The sequence below is a fragment of the Macaca thibetana genome, chromosome 16 (genome assembly GCF_024542745.1).
Source record: "Macaca thibetana thibetana isolate TM-01 chromosome 16, ASM2454274v1, whole genome shotgun sequence".
In the NCBI taxonomy this organism is placed as follows: Eukaryota; Metazoa; Chordata; class Mammalia; order Primates; family Cercopithecidae; genus Macaca; species Macaca thibetana.
The window spans coordinates 53,336,106-53,351,623 of record NC_065593.1 but is presented as its reverse complement, the minus strand read 5'-3'; the positions used below and the strand labels follow the sequence as shown (position 1 = coordinate 53,351,623).

Genomic DNA, 15,518 nt, shown 5'->3' with positions numbered 1-15,518 from the left:
CCCCAGCCCTAGTGACAGAGTGAGAGCCCATCTGAAAACAAACAAACAAAAAAAAAGCAAGCCTTCCCCCAGCTTCTCACGCAGCTTTGACCTCTTTGTAGAACCCTTGCTTCTTCATCACCTCCTGCTGCCCCCATGAGGCCCAGAACAGATGTGCGATAAATGACCATTCATTGGTTGATTAACTGAAAGCAGCAGGGATTGAGGTTAGACAGCCAGGATGGGGGCGGGGCAGGGGAATGTGTGTGATAGAGGACTCGGTGAGGGCCAAGCTGCTGCCCTGGGGTCGAGTATGTAGGGGCCCCCATTCCCTTTGCTCCTTTACCTGCCTTCATTCACTCTGTGACCTCAGGTGTTTCTGGGGTGTTCCCCTCCTAGTCTCATAGCACTTACTCCATCCCCGTCACCGCCAGTGGCCATCTGCCTTGTGCCAGAGGGCGTGGTGTTGGGCAGAGGAAGAGGTACCACTATCATCTTCATTTGGTGGGTCTGCAAACCAGGAATTGGTGCTTTCTTTATTTCTTTTCTTTTCTTTTTTTTTTTTTTTTTTGAGACCTAGCCTCACTCTGTCGCCCAGGCTGGAGTGCAGTGGCGCGATCTTGGCTCACTGCAACCTTCGACTCCCAGATTCAAGCGATTCTCCTGTCTCGCCCTCCCGGGTAGCTGGGACTACAGGCGTGTGCCACCACACTCGGCTGATTTTTTAAATTTTTAGTAGAGACGGGGTTTCACCATGTTAGCCAGGATGGTCTTGATCTACTGACCTTGTGATCCGCCCACCTCGGCCTCCCAAAGTGCTGGGATTACAGGCGTGAGCCACCGTGCCCGGTGAATTGGTGCTTTCTTTAAGCAGGGCTCTGTGGCAAGCACTATGGGAACGTTACCAAAAAGAGGTCCTGACCCAGACCCCAAAAGAGGGTTCTTGGGGCTCACGCAAGAAAGAATTCAGGGTGATTCCACAGAGTAGAATGAAAGTAAGTTTATTAGATAAGGAAACAAGGGCCAGGTGCAGTGGCTCATGCCTGTAATCCCAGCACTTTGGGAGGTCGAGGCAGGAGGATCGTTTGAGCTTGGTCAAAAAAGTGAGCCCCCATCTCTACAAAATCAATCAATAAATAAAAGGAAAGTAAAGAAACAAAGAATGGCTACTCCACAGGCAGAGCACCCCCACGGCTGCTGTCTGGCTATTTTTATGGTTATGTCTTGATCATATACTAATAAAGAAGGGGTGGATTATTCATGAGTTTTCCAGAGAAGTGGGGATTTCCCAGAACTGAGGGTTCCACCTCCTTTTAGACCATGGAGGGTAACTTTCAGATGTTGCCATGGCATTTCTAAACTGTCTGGCGCTGGTGGGAGCATCTCTTAGCATGCTAATGTATTATAATTAGTGTATAACGATCAGTGAGGCCAGGTGCAGTGGCTCACACCTGTAATCCCAGCACTTCGGGAGGCTGATGGGGGCAGATCATTTGAGGTCAGGAGTTCGAGACCAGCCTCACCAACATGGTGAAAGCCCATCTCTGCTGAAAAAGAAAAAAAGAAAAATCAGTGAGGGCAATCAGCGGTCACTTTGATCACTCTCTTGGTTTTTGCGTGTTCTTACCAACTTCTTTACCTCATTCTATCAGCAGGGTCTTGTGACCTGTATGTTGTGCCGGCCTCCTATCTTGTCCTGTGACTAAAAATGCCTAACCTCCTGGGAATGCAGCCCAGCAGGTCGCAGCCTCATTTTACCCAGCCCTGTTCAAGATGGAGTCGCTCTGGTTCAAACGCCTCTGACAGGAACACATGAAGATGAGTGAGAACCATTGCTGTGTTCTAGACATAGTGATGTAGTTAGACTTTGCGTCCCCACCAAATCTCATCTTAAATTGTAATCCCCATAGTCCTCATGTGTCAAGGGAGAGACCAGGTGGAGGTCATTGAATCACGCGGGCAGTTTTCCCCATGCTGTTCTCGTGATAGTGAGTGAGTCGTCACGAGAGCTGATGATTTTATAAGTTGCTCTTCTCCCCTTTGATCAGCACTTCTCCTTCCTGCTGCCTTGTGAGAAAGATGCCTTGCTTCCCCTACGCCTTCTGCCATGATTGTAAGTTTCCTGAGGCCTCCCCCGCCATGCTGAACTGTGAGTCAATTAAACCTCTTTTTTTTATAAATTACCCAATCTCGGGTAGTTCTTTTTGTTTTTTGTGTGTTTTTTGAGATGGAGCCTCACTCTGTTGCCCAGGCTGGAGTGTAGTGGCATCATCTCGGTTCACTGCAACTTCCGCCTCCCCGGTTCAAGTGATTCTCCTGCCTCAGCCTCCCAAGTAGCTGGAATTACAGGTATGCGCCACCACGCCTGGCTAATTTTTGTGTTTTTAGTAGTGATGGGATTTCAGCATGTTGGCCAGGCTGGTCTTGAACTCCTGACCTCAGGTGATCCGCCCACCTCAGCCTCCCAAAGTGCTGGGATTACAGGTGTGGGCCACTGCGCCTGACCTCAGACAGTTCTTTTCAAAGCGGTATGAAAATGAACACACATGGCCGTGCAGTGTAGAAAGCACATCTACTACCACTTCCTCCTGGATTGTCACCACATCCCTGAGAGGACCCAGAAGAGGAATCTGTTGTTTGCACAGGAGAAAAAGGAAAGCTACAGTTTGGTTGACATTTGTGGAGTACCTGTTATTTGTTAGGCACTTAGGTTTACCTCTGCGACAGGACAGAACTACAAGTGGCCCTGGCATCTGAGTCAATCCCTAGATCCACTGTCTGTCGAGTGGGGCTGGGTTCCCACATGAGTAGCAGCCAGAACAGGTCCCTCCAAGGCCACGGTCCTGTGGGAGCTCAGACCCTTTTAACTAGGGTTGGAGCCTGGCGCCCTCTGGCGGCAATAGCTGCAACCTCTCCCTGCCAAACCCAAGGCCAGCCTGAGACCAGTCACCAGTTCACACCCTTGTTTTGCAAGCAGAAAACCTTCGTCCAGAGAAAGGCCCGGGCTTGCTGAGACAGAGAGACTTTCATATTTGCCTTGCGGAATGTAAGTTGTCTGGTGAAGCAATATTGCTCTTCTTGTTAACAAAAATCAAAATTGGGAGGGTTAAGGCAGAACACTGATGTTTGCTGGGCCTTCCTTTATTCTCCCTATCTTGAGATGGGTGTGATGAGCTCATTTTACAGAGAGGAAAAGTGAAGCTTTTCCTTCTGTAGAGAGATTAAATCAATTACTGTAGAGAGGTTAAATCAATTACTTTCCCAGGCTCACACAGCCAGCCAATGGCAGAGCCAGGATTTGGTCCCAGTTCTGTCTGACTCTAACCCCACCCTGCCAGATCCCTGGAGTTTCACCTCCAGTTCCCTGTTCCCCAACAGTCCCCCCACCCCCCAACTTCTTGGTGTACTAATCTGGGACAGCAGAACATCAGCAGTCATAAGTCCTTAGCTCCGTACTCGGTGTCACCGTGTCATTCAGACACAGCCAGTTACCACTCCTTGGCCTAAGCTGGGGAAGGAGACTGGGGGTTGGGAGGTGCTGGGCAGGGGAGATTCAGGGGCTTCTGGTGGGGATGGATTAGTGGGGTTGAGAATCTAAGCCAGAATTTGGGACCTCGGTAGCTATGAGATCTTGAGCAAGCATCTCTACCTCTGTGAGCCTCAGGTTTCTCAGCCAAAAAGTGGGAAATTCTACCAATACTTTGTCTGACTGGCTGTGTGGTTTGGTGCCAGCGATTTGACATCTCTGAGCAGATTTCAGATCCTGAATCTGTAAAATAGGTTGTTGTGGGGATTTAGTGAGGTGACTGAACTGGAAGCACTTTGGAAAATGTGAGGCTTTACAAATGATGCTGGTTTTTAGCACTTTCCTGGAATGGGGGCTCTGAGATGGGGAGGGAAATGGCTACGGGAAACTGGCACCCCCTCAACCTTTCCCCTGAACCCAAGCACATGAGTTCTCATTCTGCATCCTATGCACCCACCAAATGGGTTTCTCCAAGCTTGGTACCCCACTCCTTTCCACCTTGCCTGAGGACCTGAGGCACCTTCCCTCTTCCCACCTTGTTCTAGTTGCAAGCTTCAGAGGATGGCCTGAGTTTCCATTCTTCATCCTGGAGGCTGTAGCTGCAGCCTCAATCTTCCAGCTGCAGCTTCAATCTTCTGCCCAGAGGGAATATGTTGGATGATTTGGGTTGATCCTTGGGAGGCAGGAGAGCTAGTTCCAAGGCCTGTGACCAAAACCTTTCAGTCACTCTGAAGTTCCGGAACCCCATCTTTCTTGAACCAAGCCTGCTCTGGTGCCCAAAGGGAAGGAGTGTCAGGGATGGGGGCCCACAGGAGACTTTTCCTGTGGTCCAGTTTTGTCTGTTATGCTGCTGGTCTGGCACCCACAGCACTGCCCTGTCCTCCTCCTGTCTCTGGCCTCAGATACTGACAATATCGGGAGACAGTTGGAGGAGGGGCGAGGGCTGTGGAGCGAGAGAAGCTGACAGGAGGCGGGGACTCTGGGGGGCTGAGGGCTATAAAGCGGCCCAGCTGAGGGCAGGGGCCCATCCGGCCTGAGGCAGGTGCTTGTTTGGTCTAGTACCCATTTACTCTGGACTCCAGGTAAGCGGGCTCAGCCTGCCTGGGGCTCTGGGGGCCTCCCCCAGGCTGGGGCCTCGGATGGAGAGGAGCTGGTGCTTCGCAGGGCCAGGGGCCTTGGGAGGCCTAAGGTCCTGCTTGGGTCTTGCTTTCTGCATCTGGACAGACCTGTCACGCTAGAAGACAGCACGTATATGTGCACACTCGTGTGCATGGCCATGAACCGGAATGTGTGACTGTGACCTTGTGAGTGACAGGGGTCCCTGTGTGAGTGCCTTTGCCGGTCTGTGCAGGACGACATGGGCAATAGCATCTTCTCCAGGACCCATATCTGTGTCTCTATTGCAGGTTGGAGGGCCAGACCCACAAGGTCATGGATTTCTGTCCTTGGCTTCCCGAGTTCATTCTGTGTCCCCCACCCTGTGGGTGACCTGGCATGGCCTTATTCCCACTAGCTGCTGCCTCCTTGGAGCCATGAGGCCCTGGATGTCATGAGTCCCATGTGTCCAGGACTCATGTCCCCATTTTCTCTGCTATGCTTTTCTAACTTGCAAGGCGCTGGCTTGCTGGGCTGCTCACAGGACAGGCTGTCCGCACCTTCAGAGCAGTGTCTAGGAGGTGGAGTGGTCAGCTTGGAGTGGCCCTTTGCTCTGCCCCCTTGTCCCCAGGCTTGGAGAAATGGATGATGGGCTAAGAGGCTGGGTAGATGGACCCTGCTTCCTGGGCATGGGAAATTTGCAGCCCGGGCTCTCCACCTCCCCTCTGCTTGCTCCTCAGATGGCTGCCACACGCCTCTGCCTTTCCCTGCTGCTCCTGTCCACCTGTGTGGCTCTGTTACTACAGCCACTGCTGGGTGCCCAGGGAGCCCCGCTGGAGCCAGTGTACCCAGGGGACAATGCCACGCCAGAGCAGATGGCCCAGTATGCGGCTGATCTCCGTAGATACATCAACATGCTGACCAGACCTAGGTGTGTGCCACAGTCGGGGAGAGAGATCCAGCCCCTGGGACCCTGAGCCCACTCCACATTCCTGGCCACACCCTATCCCCAGCCCCAGCCCCTTCCAGGCCTGCTCTTGGGAAAACAGGGCATCTGTGCTGAACAGGCCTAGGCCAATGTGCCCTGGGAGACATGGTGCCTACAGGCAGATATGAAACGGGTGGGCTGGCACCTGGGCACAGTGCCTGCCCCTGCTGCCTCTTCCCTCCCAGGTATGGGAAAAGACACAAAGAGGACACGCTGGCCTTCTCGGAGTGGGGGTCCCCGCATGCTGCTGCCCCCAGGTGAGTTTGACTCCCTGCCCTGTCTGTCCAACTCCCTGGGGCTGAAATAGGGGTGGTGGGACCGAATCAGAGTTTGGAAAGGTGTAGTGGGGGGTGGAAGAGGGAGAACAGGAACCCAGAGCCAGCCTGAGGCCTCGTGAGGACACGAGGCCTGCCGCCTACACTGCCATGTTCTGCCCTGTCCTCACAGGGAGCTCAGCCCGCTGGACTTGTAATGCTACCTTCTGTCTCCTATGACTCCATGAGCAGTGCCAGCCCAGCTCTCCCTTCTGCACCCTTGGCTCTGGCCAAAGCTTGCTCCCTGCTCCCGCACAGGCTCAATAAAGCAAGTCAAAGCCACAGCCTGTCCTGTGTCTCTGTGGACCCCTGGTGGGGGCAGCAGGAAGCGCCAAATGCATGGGAGAGAAAGAGGAGGGCAGGGCAGTGGAAAAGGGGATCATCCAGAACATTGGTGGGGTCATCAGAGTCGCTCAGCTCATCCTCTCCCTTTCACAGAGGGACAAGTGGTGGCCAGAGGAAGGCAGGGACTCCACTGAGCAGATGGTCCTGCATGGTCCTTCGGCAAGTCTATGAACTGGTAGTCTTGAATCTTCCCAGTTCAGCACCCATAGATCTTCCCGACATGGCCCGATGACAGCCCTTCCCCAAGTGCGCCCCTCACCAGTGCCTTACTGCAGCCTAGGCAGCAGAAGCACCAAAAATTATACTAAAGCATCCTTGGCATGGGGGCAGGCGCACAGCCCAGCCTGGAAGAACGATTCTGGTGCTACAGCAGTCTTGGCTGCATCCAGGGCCCTGAGCTGCCATCCAGAAGTTTGGAGAGAATGGGCTGCCCCGCGAGGTAGTGAAGTCCTGGGCACAGGAGGTATTCAAGCTGCTGTGGAAGGGGAGGAGGCTAGATTAACTGAGAGTTCCAGCCAATTGAATCGAATCTGTAGATTGCACACTCCAGCCCTGTGAGGGCGAGGACCTGGATCCTGCCCCAGGGAGGACTGCCCAGAGTCCCAGAGCACCCATCTCTTCCTGGCCCTTCTCAGGCACCCTGAATAGGTGGGGACAGCGCGCGCATGCATGCGTGTGTACATGTGTGTGTGTAAAGGGGAGAAGTGAGGGAACTAGATGTGTCCGGTTCCTAGAATGGCTTCTCCTGCCTCCCCCACACGCTTGGCCTGAAGGGATGGGGTTATGGGTTTGGAGGATGAGGGGTCCGCTTTTCTGGGCTTAGCACCTTGCACAGAAATGGAAATAGCACCACAATTGTGTTTCTCCTCAAGTCCTACTCCATCTGGTGTGTGCAAATGACCTGGAAGTAGAACCAGATCCTAAAAGACAAAGAACTTCTAGAGGATGCAGCTGCTTGGCTCAGATTAATTTTTTGTTTTTGGAGATAGGGTCTTGCTCTGTCACCCAGGCTGGAGTATAGTGGCATGATCACAGCTCACCATAGCCCTGACCTCCTGGCCTCAAGCGATCCTTCTGTCTCAGCCTCCCAAGTAGCTGGAACTATAGGCACATGCCACCACACCTAGCTAATTTTATTTTTGTAGAGACAGGGTCTTGCTATGTTGCCCAGTGTGGTCTCAAACTCCTGGGTTCAAGCGATCTGCTCACCTCGGCCTCCCAAAATGCTGGGATTGCAGGTGTGAGCCACTGTGCCCGGCCTCTGGTTGATTCTTAAATATAAGGGATGTCTGGATAGAGAGAGGGTTTTGCAAGAGAACGGTTTGGGTCTGGGAGAGGGAGTCTGAAGTCCCAGCATTTTCTCTGGTAGCTTAAGGGGATGGGTGGTGAATGGGGAGAGGAGTGGATACTTCTTAGGGCCAGGGGTTCACACCCTGGAGACATACCTGGATGTGAGGGTAGGATCAGGGCAGGGGGCTCTTCCCCCACCAGGTCTCTCTGATGGCCATGGGAGCCCCCAGAAGAGAGAGCCACCCTCACACCCAGCTTCTCAGGGACAGGCCCTGGCCAGGCTCCACCCTTTCTCCTGCTCTGAAGTCCAGGAGGCGAAGGCGGCCCCCTATACTCTGCATGCTGAGGGGCAAAGGCACCTCTTCTTGTTACTGTGCCAACTCTGACAGCCCAAGCTGGGCTGTTTGGTAGAAACTTGAGCCAGGTGGGAGTTGGGGTGTGTCTAGCTGAAGCCCCTCCTTTGAGGTTTCTTCTCTCACCTCTGCTCTCCCTCCGGGTTAGAGCCCCCACACTGGTGCCATCTGTGCAGGACTACCGGGGCAGTAAGTGTGTTCTCCAGGACCTGCATCTGTGTCTCTACCACGGGGTGGAGGGCCAGACCCACAAGGCCATGTATGGGTGACGTGGAGGAAGGCGGATGGGTTACCAGAGGAGGACCCCCAACAGCTGAGGTCTTTTTCTCCCACAGCAGAAACTCCAGAGTCCCCCTTCCCCTCCAATGGACTGGTCCCTCCCTGACCCCAGGCCCACAGAAGTCACTGAAGCAACAGAAATTTGTCTTTATTGTTTCCACTGAGGGGATGAGGAGGGGTTGAGGCCCCTCTCAATATAAAGGGGTTGGTGGGAGAGAGGCGTCTGGAGGCCAAGGCCCAGCCTGGAGAACGAAGCTCCCCCGCCTGGGCGCTGTGTCTCCCCGAATGCCCGCCCCCAGGAGCTTCCTCTCTCTATCACCCAAGCTTCCCCCAGTCCCGAGGCCCCTGGCTCGGTGCCAAGCGTCCAGGCTGTCCTACCTGGGGCCCCGGGAGGAGGTCGGTGGTCGGGGTTCCGAGGTATTCAGCCACTGGGGGTTCGTGGTGGTCCATGGAGGGTATTTCGTGCCTTTCGATGGGGAGGCGTTCGTGGCGTTCGCAGTTTTCTTGTGGTTTTTAGATTTCTTCGGGCTGGGAACAAGTCTTTGCAGTCATGAGGCCGCTCCCCGAGCCCAGCTCGGGCTGCGATGTGCGTGGGGGTGCCTGGTGGGGTCCGTGTCCCCCCCTCCGCGCCCCCCCCCCCCCCTCCGCCTCCCGCTTTCCTCCCTACCTCACGCCCTCCGCCGGCCCACCTGCTGTTGAAGAGCTTCCCTATGTACTTCTTGAAGGAGCCTAAGTTCAGCCAACTGGCGGCCCTGGGCTGTGGCACTTGCAACTCCTCGCCCAGGGCACCCTCGGGCTGCAGCAGCAGCAACACAAGGCCCACTATGGCCAGAGCGAATACGCAACGCAGAGCCGGCGTCTGGAGGGGGCGGGGCAGACAGAGCCGCGGGCGGTCAGGTGATGCGGGGACTGAGGTCAGCGCGGCGCCCCGACCGGAGCTTGCAGGTGTGCCGCGCGGTGGGCAGGCTGGGGTGCAGGGGTGCAGGGGTGCTCAGACCGAAGGACGTGTCAATTTCTGGGACACACACCAGTGCACAGACGCCATAAGGAACATCCTGGTGCCCGGAGCAATGATGCACACCTGGACATGCCCTGTGATGCAGGCAGAGCATCGAGGTGCTGTGGCTCACGCCTGGAATCCCAGCACTTTGGGAAGCCGAGGCGGGCGGATCACCTGAGGTCAGGAGTTCAAGACCAGCCTGGCCAACATGGCGAAATCCTGTCTTTACTAAAAATGCAAAAATTAGCCAGGCGTGGTGGTGGGCGCCTGTAATCCCAGCTACTCGGGGGGCTGAGGCAGGAGAATTGCTGAAACCCGGGAGGTGGAGGTTTTAGTGAGCTGAGATTAGGCCACTGTACTCCAGTCTGCCCAACAGAGCCAGACTTCCTCTAAAAAAAAAAAAAAAAAAAAAAAAAAACCCAGAAAAGAAAAAGAAAAAAAAAAAAAAAAAAAAAAAATGAACGGGGAGACACACCCTAAGGTGGACACATGAGGATGGCATAAAGCCATTGGTCAGCTCCCTATCCTCACCGACCTCTCTCACACAAACTCCTTGCTTGTCCCCCTCTTTTCTCCCTGCTGTTCCTGCAAAATGACAGTCACTCTGTTCTCTGCCTGGAAGACTCTTCCTCCAGACATCCTCATGGGCCAGCTCTGTCTCCCCTTGTAAGCATTAGCTCAAAATCCACCTTTTAAATGGGTCCTACCCTGCACACTTATTTAAAATTGCAACCCAGTCGGGCGCAGTGGGATTACATGCCTGTAATCCCAGCACTTTGGGAGGCCAAGGTGGGAGGACTGCTTGAGCCCATGAGTTCGAGACTAGCTTGGGCAAAAGACAGACAGCCTGTCTCTACAATTTAAAAAGTAAATAAATAACATAATATTGCAACCCAACCCCTCATCTTTCTGTATCTTTTTCTTGCTTTATTTTTGCACTGTTTTTTCTTTTCTTTTTCTTTTCTTTTCTCTCTTTTTTTTTTTTTTTTTTTTTAAGACAAGGCCTCCTTTTGCTTTCCAGGCTGGAATACAGTGTCGGGATCATAGCTCACTACAGCATCAAACTCCTGGGCTCAGGCCATCCTTTTGCTTTGGCCTCCCAAGTAGCTGGGTCTACAGGTGCATACAATCATGCCCAGCTAAATTTTAATTTTTTGTAGAGATGGAGTCTTGCTATGTAGCTCAGGCTGATCTCAAACTCCTGGCCTCATGAGATCCTCCCGCCTCACCTCCCAGAGTTCTGGGATTACAGGTATGAGCTGCCACATCCGGCCTGCACTTTCTAACTTACTATATTCTGTACTTACTATATTTGTTGTCTGAGTCCCTTCCCAGCAGCATATCCTCCCTCAATGTAAGCATCATTAATTACAGCTGGGCTCTTCGCCTATTTTGTCTATTGATGGATTACAAGCACCTAGAACAGTGCCTGGCACTTAGTAGATACTCAATAGTACATATTAAATGAATGACTAACAGTTACACAGAGGAAAGCCAGTCTGAGGATTCACACACCCAATGCACAGAGAATTTTGTGCCTGCAACACACAATGATTCACAGACTATGGTGCCCATAAACATGATGCACACCCCCAGAGCTCCTAAGCCCCTCAGCCCTCTTTTAACCAGGAACTCCCCTCATCACCATCACCCCAAGCAGGAATAAGAAGCCGTAGTAGCTATCCTGGCCCTCAGAATGGCAGACGAGGCTGCCTTGGCCTATCTCCTTCATGCCCTTAGTGGGCCTGAGGAGGGGCCCTTGGTGCCAGGCCCCATCCCCAAGCTCCTAGAGAATACAGCTGATGCGGGCCCAGACTTGGCCACCAGACATTACCATGGTGCTGGGCAGCTGCAGAGGAGCTCAGCAGAGCGTCACTGGCCCGGACCTGAGGCCCTTTATATTCCTAAGCCTCCATGCCCCCTTTTCCTCTGAGGCTCCACTCCCAGCATAGTCTTCTTTTCCTCCCTGTGTCATGACCTGAAAGTCCAGAACAGAGAGAAGGTGGGGGTGGAAGCACATGGGCTACCAGCTGTTCTGAACAGGTCACAGTCCCTGCCGGGGGCCCAGAAGTGTGGGTGGCAGAGGCAGGGAGGCCTGGGGTGTCAGGTAACTTTTTGCTCTGTGGTTGAGAGGGGACTGTGCTTTTCCCAGGGGTTACTGTCAGAGTTTGGAAGGGGGTTATTCTGAGACCAGATACCCCTCCCCATCTGGCTAGATCCAAGGTACCTTTGCCTCCTTCCCCTGCAGGGCTGCTTTGGGGTCCCAGCATCCCTATTCCCTGCCCCTAGGCCTGCTGCCATGGGGAGGGGGTGGAGTTGCAGTTTCTGGTTTCAGGATTGCAGGCCCCGCTGCACAGCCTGGAGATTTTCTCAGCCTGCCTGACCATTTTGGAGCCCCTGAGGCATGACCTGCTGAGCCTTCTGGAGGGCGGTGGGTCTTGGCTGCTTGGATAATGGGCTTAGGCCTTGGCTGCCTCAGGCCACAGAGCCTCAGCTGTGTGGCCTGTCAGGAACCCTCTACCTCCTCAATATTGCTGCTTTTCTGGGGCAAGTTGTAAAATGTGTGCCAATTCTTCGTGCCTACCCCAACCCCAGAAGGGGCACAGTAGGAAGAGCAGGGACTTCTGGATGAGAATCCTGACTTCACTCCCTCCTGACTGTGTGACCTTGATTAGGGGACATTATCTCCCCTGAGCCTCCACATCCTCATCTGTGAAATGGAGCTGGTTGCATCCTGGCATAGGACTGTTGTGAAGATGGAGTTGGGTGATGTAGCTTAGCCTCTGGGCAGCTCCTGGCACATGCTAGGTGATTAACAGGCGTGAGCCCCTCCACTCATAGAAGAACCCCCTCCAACCTTTTTTTTTGGAGATGGAGTCTTACCCTATTGCCCAGACTGGAGTGCAATAGTGCGATCTCGGCTCACTGCAGCCCCTGCCACGCAGGTTCAAGTGATTCTCCTGCCTCAGCCTCCTGAGTAGCTGGGATTACAGGTGCCTGCCACCGTGCCCTACTAATTTTTGTATTTTTAGTAGAGATGGGATTTAACCATCTTGGCCAGGCTGGTCTTGAACTCCTGACCTCGTGATCCACCCACCTCGGCCTCCCAAAGTGCTGGGATTACAGGTGTGAGCCACCATACCTGGCCCTAAAAGAACCCCTTCCTCCCATCTCTACTTGTCCCAAGAGTGTTTCATCTTCTGGCCTTTTCTTATTAAAACTTGCCCTTGGCCAGGCATGGTGGCTCATGCCTGTAATTCCAGCACTTTGGGAGGCTGAGGTGGGAGGATCACTTGAACCCAAAAGTTTGAGTATGCCTGTGGTCCCAGGTATTGGGGAGGCTGAGGTGGGAGGATTGCTTGATCCTGGGAAATTTAGGCTGCAGTGAGCCAGGATTGTGCCACTGCACTCCAGCCTGGGTGACAGAGCAAGACCCTGTCTGAAAACAACAGCAAACAAATATACAAACCAACCCTGCTCTGAGTGGGGGTGAGAAATTCAATGTCAATGTCACTGAAGTTTATGGGATGACTCAGTAGCCAAGTGAGACCAGGACCGCATTTCTATGGAGGCAAGAATCCCTAGAAAAAGAAATGAGAGTCCCGTGATAAATTTCCACAGTACAGGTGGGAGGAGCTATCTGGGGATCAGTGTACCCTAAATACCAGCACACAGGCTATGCCTTATCCCCATTAGTCACAGCCCAGTGCTGAAGAGCTCAAGAGCTCCCCTCCCCCAAGAGCTCAAACCATGTGTCCCTTGCAGCCTTGGCTGCCCATACAAACCCAGACTCTTCTGCAGGCACTGGAGGCTCTCAGGCCCTAGCTCTTCCAGACTCCCTTACTCATTCCAGGAACTGTAGAGGGATACGGGGAGGGAGGAAAGGGGGAAGAGAGGAAAGGAAGCAGCTCAGAGGCTGCCTGCTGCTCTCTGAGGGCAGGAGGTGGCAGCCCTGCAATGGGCAGGATGAGTGAATGTGGCTTGAGGACACAGCTCCGGGTGGGTCTCCCTGTCAACTGCCTCTTAAACTCTGACTGCAAGTTCCCACTTAAATGGAACTTCCAAATTCACTGTGGAGTATGTGCCCAAATTCCCAGAGTGCAGCAGGCCAGGGGCTATGGCCTCCACTTTTCAGAGAAGAACACTGATGCAAAGAGAAGCTACTCAGACACCTGGTGCCGGCACAGCTGGGGCTAAACTCACCATTTTGACTCCAAGTCAGTGTGTGACCATTTGGACCAGCCTATTTCTGAGGCCCCTGAGATAAGCCCCATGGGCTTCCTGTGAGGCATGATGGTTCTCAAATATCATTCTCTGCTACCCACTGTGGAATGGACCCAATGACAGAGTGACCTTGAGTCTCCTGGCTGACTTGCCCCAGACTGACCATCCCACCCACTCCGGGACCACTGCTCTCCTCTCTGCTGGGTGTGGCCCAAAGCTGGCCTCCCACCGGCTCACTACTTCCTACCTGCCCTCCAGTGCATCTGGGTGCTGGTGACGTCCCATAAGAGACACAGAGAGAGGCCATTAGCTCAGATGCTGACTGTGGAGAGCAGCTGGCCTAGGAGGGGCATGGCTGCCCTGTACAGCATCACTGCATTTTTTTTTTAATGTCCCATCAAAGCCCTTTCTCCTTGGTGACCTGTGTTCTCCCTTCTAGACTGCATGCTTCCTGAGGGCAGCTGAGGTCTTGTTCAGCTCTGAACCTCCAGCATCTAGCACAGTGCCTGGCTCACTGTGGGCCTCCATGGATGCTTAGTGGGTGGGTGGAAGTGGGAGGGAGGCAGGAAGAAGGGAGAGAGGTAAAACGAGAGTGGAAGGGAGGGAGGGACTGATGGATCAATGGATGTGATGAACAAAGGGACAGATAAAGGAGCGAACAAATGCATGGCCTGGCTCATGTCGTCGGGCCTGGAACCAGCTGCTGCCTGTCCTCATGTCTTCATGTGCCTTGTTTTGCGTGTGTGTGTGAAGAAGCAGAGGAAGGTAACTGGGGGACCCCCATCTCATCTGTGGGCTCCTCCAGGAATGGGCTGTCTCCTTCTCTCTTGGATCTTTCTTGCTCCTCTCCTCCCCCAAACCTGAGGCTGGGCCACACCTGGTCTTCAACTGTCTCTCATTAACTCCCAGGACTCTTCTCATTTGGAACTGTGCTAGGGTAGCAAGGGCAGTGTGGTCTGGGCACAGGTGCCAGGGGAGAGGAAAAGGCGGCCTCTCCCAGCCTCCTTCTCCCAGAAGCCTTCTTCCCCCGCCCCCACCAGCCCTCCTCCTCCCATAGCCCACCTCCCCATCTTACTTGAGCAGGCCCGTCCTGCCCTCCAAGCTGTAGTTCCAGCGCTCCTGCCGGAACTGGAACTGGCACTCCAGGCTGAGGTGCACGGCGTCCCACAGGGTCTCAGCCAGGCTAGGCTTCCTCCCACAGAGTTACTTCTGCCGCCAGGACAACTTCAGCAGGTCACACTGCTTCAGGTGGGCCCTGCCCTGTGCCGGGGCCGCCACAGTGCCCAGTCCTGGGAAGGGCATCAGGACCTCCCGCCTGGTCAGGCAGGAGAGGGCGAGAGGAGGGAGACGGGTGAGCCTTGGGGATGGTGGTGAGGGGCAGGTGAAGGGAATGGGGCCTTCTTGGGTGCCCCCAGTGTGGGTGGAATATACGTCATTCCAGGGCCCACCCCAAAAGAAGTAACCTTGTTCTGGGACATCCTGGCCTCATAGCCAGGGTAAAAGAGCTAAGGTAGGCTGGGTGTGGTGGCTCACGCCTGTAATCCCAGCACTTTGGGAGGCCAAGGCAGGATGATTGCTTGAGTCCAGGAGTTTGAGACCAGCCTAGACAACATAGCGAAACCCCGTCTCTACTAAAAATACGAAAATTAGCCAGGCATGGTGGCACAAACCTGTAGTCCCAGCTACTTGGGAGGCTGAGGCAGGAGGATAGTTTGAGCCCAGGAGGTGGAGGCTGCAGTGAGCAGAGATTATGTGGCTGAACTCTAGCCTAAGCAACCGAGTGAAACCCTGTCTCAAAAAAAAAAAAAAAAAAAAAAAAAAAAAGAGAAAAGAAAATCAAAGGTAGAACCAGGCAATGGCTCCTTTTGTTTGTTTGTTTGTTCATTTGAGACGGACTCTTGCTCTGTTGCCAGGCTGGAGTTCAGTGGCTCGATCTCCACTAACTGCAACCTCTGCCTCCACTTGAACCTTAGGTTCAAGTGATTCTCCTCCCTCAGTCTCCCGAGTAGCTGGGACTACAGGTGCGTGCCACCACGCCTGGTTAATTTTTGTATTTTTAGTAGAGATGGGATTTCACCATGTTGGCCAGGATGGTCTCAATCTGACCTTGTCATCCACCTGCCTT

The 15,518-nt window shown here is 53.8% G+C and overlaps 2 protein-coding genes across 3 annotated transcripts; one reads left to right on the top strand and one right to left on the bottom strand.

Annotated features, from left to right (window-relative positions):
• Positions 1 to 2,937: 2,937 nt before the first annotated feature.
• On the top strand, positions 2,938 to 6,184 carry PPY (pancreatic polypeptide). Of its 2 annotated transcripts, XM_050763166.1 has the most exons (4): positions 2,938 to 3,025; positions 5,341 to 5,531; positions 5,774 to 5,845; positions 6,036 to 6,184. In XM_050763166.1, the coding sequence occupies exons 2-4, from the start codon at positions 5,341 to 5,343 to the stop codon at positions 6,058 to 6,060; spliced, it is 288 nt and encodes a 95-aa protein (XP_050619123.1). In that variant the 5' UTR covers positions 2,938 to 3,025; the 3' UTR covers positions 6,061 to 6,184. The 2 variants fall into 2 exon arrangements, with proteins under 2 accessions (XP_050619123.1, XP_050619122.1); XM_050763165.1 differs by lacking the exon at positions 2,938 to 3,025 and having other exon boundaries at positions 5,174 to 5,531.
• Positions 6,185 to 8,300: 2,116 nt separating this feature from the next.
• Positions 8,301 to 14,695, bottom strand: LOC126938311 (uncharacterized). Its single transcript, XM_050762366.1, has 5 exons — positions 14,601 to 14,695; positions 14,469 to 14,540; positions 13,641 to 13,663; positions 8,859 to 9,135; positions 8,301 to 8,697 (listed from the first exon to the last, which is right to left on the bottom strand). Exons 1-5 carry the CDS (start codon positions 14,693 to 14,695, stop codon positions 8,544 to 8,546), a joined length of 621 nt encoding a protein of 206 aa, XP_050618323.1. The 3' UTR covers positions 8,301 to 8,543.
• Positions 14,696 to 15,518: the final 823 nt, after the last annotated feature.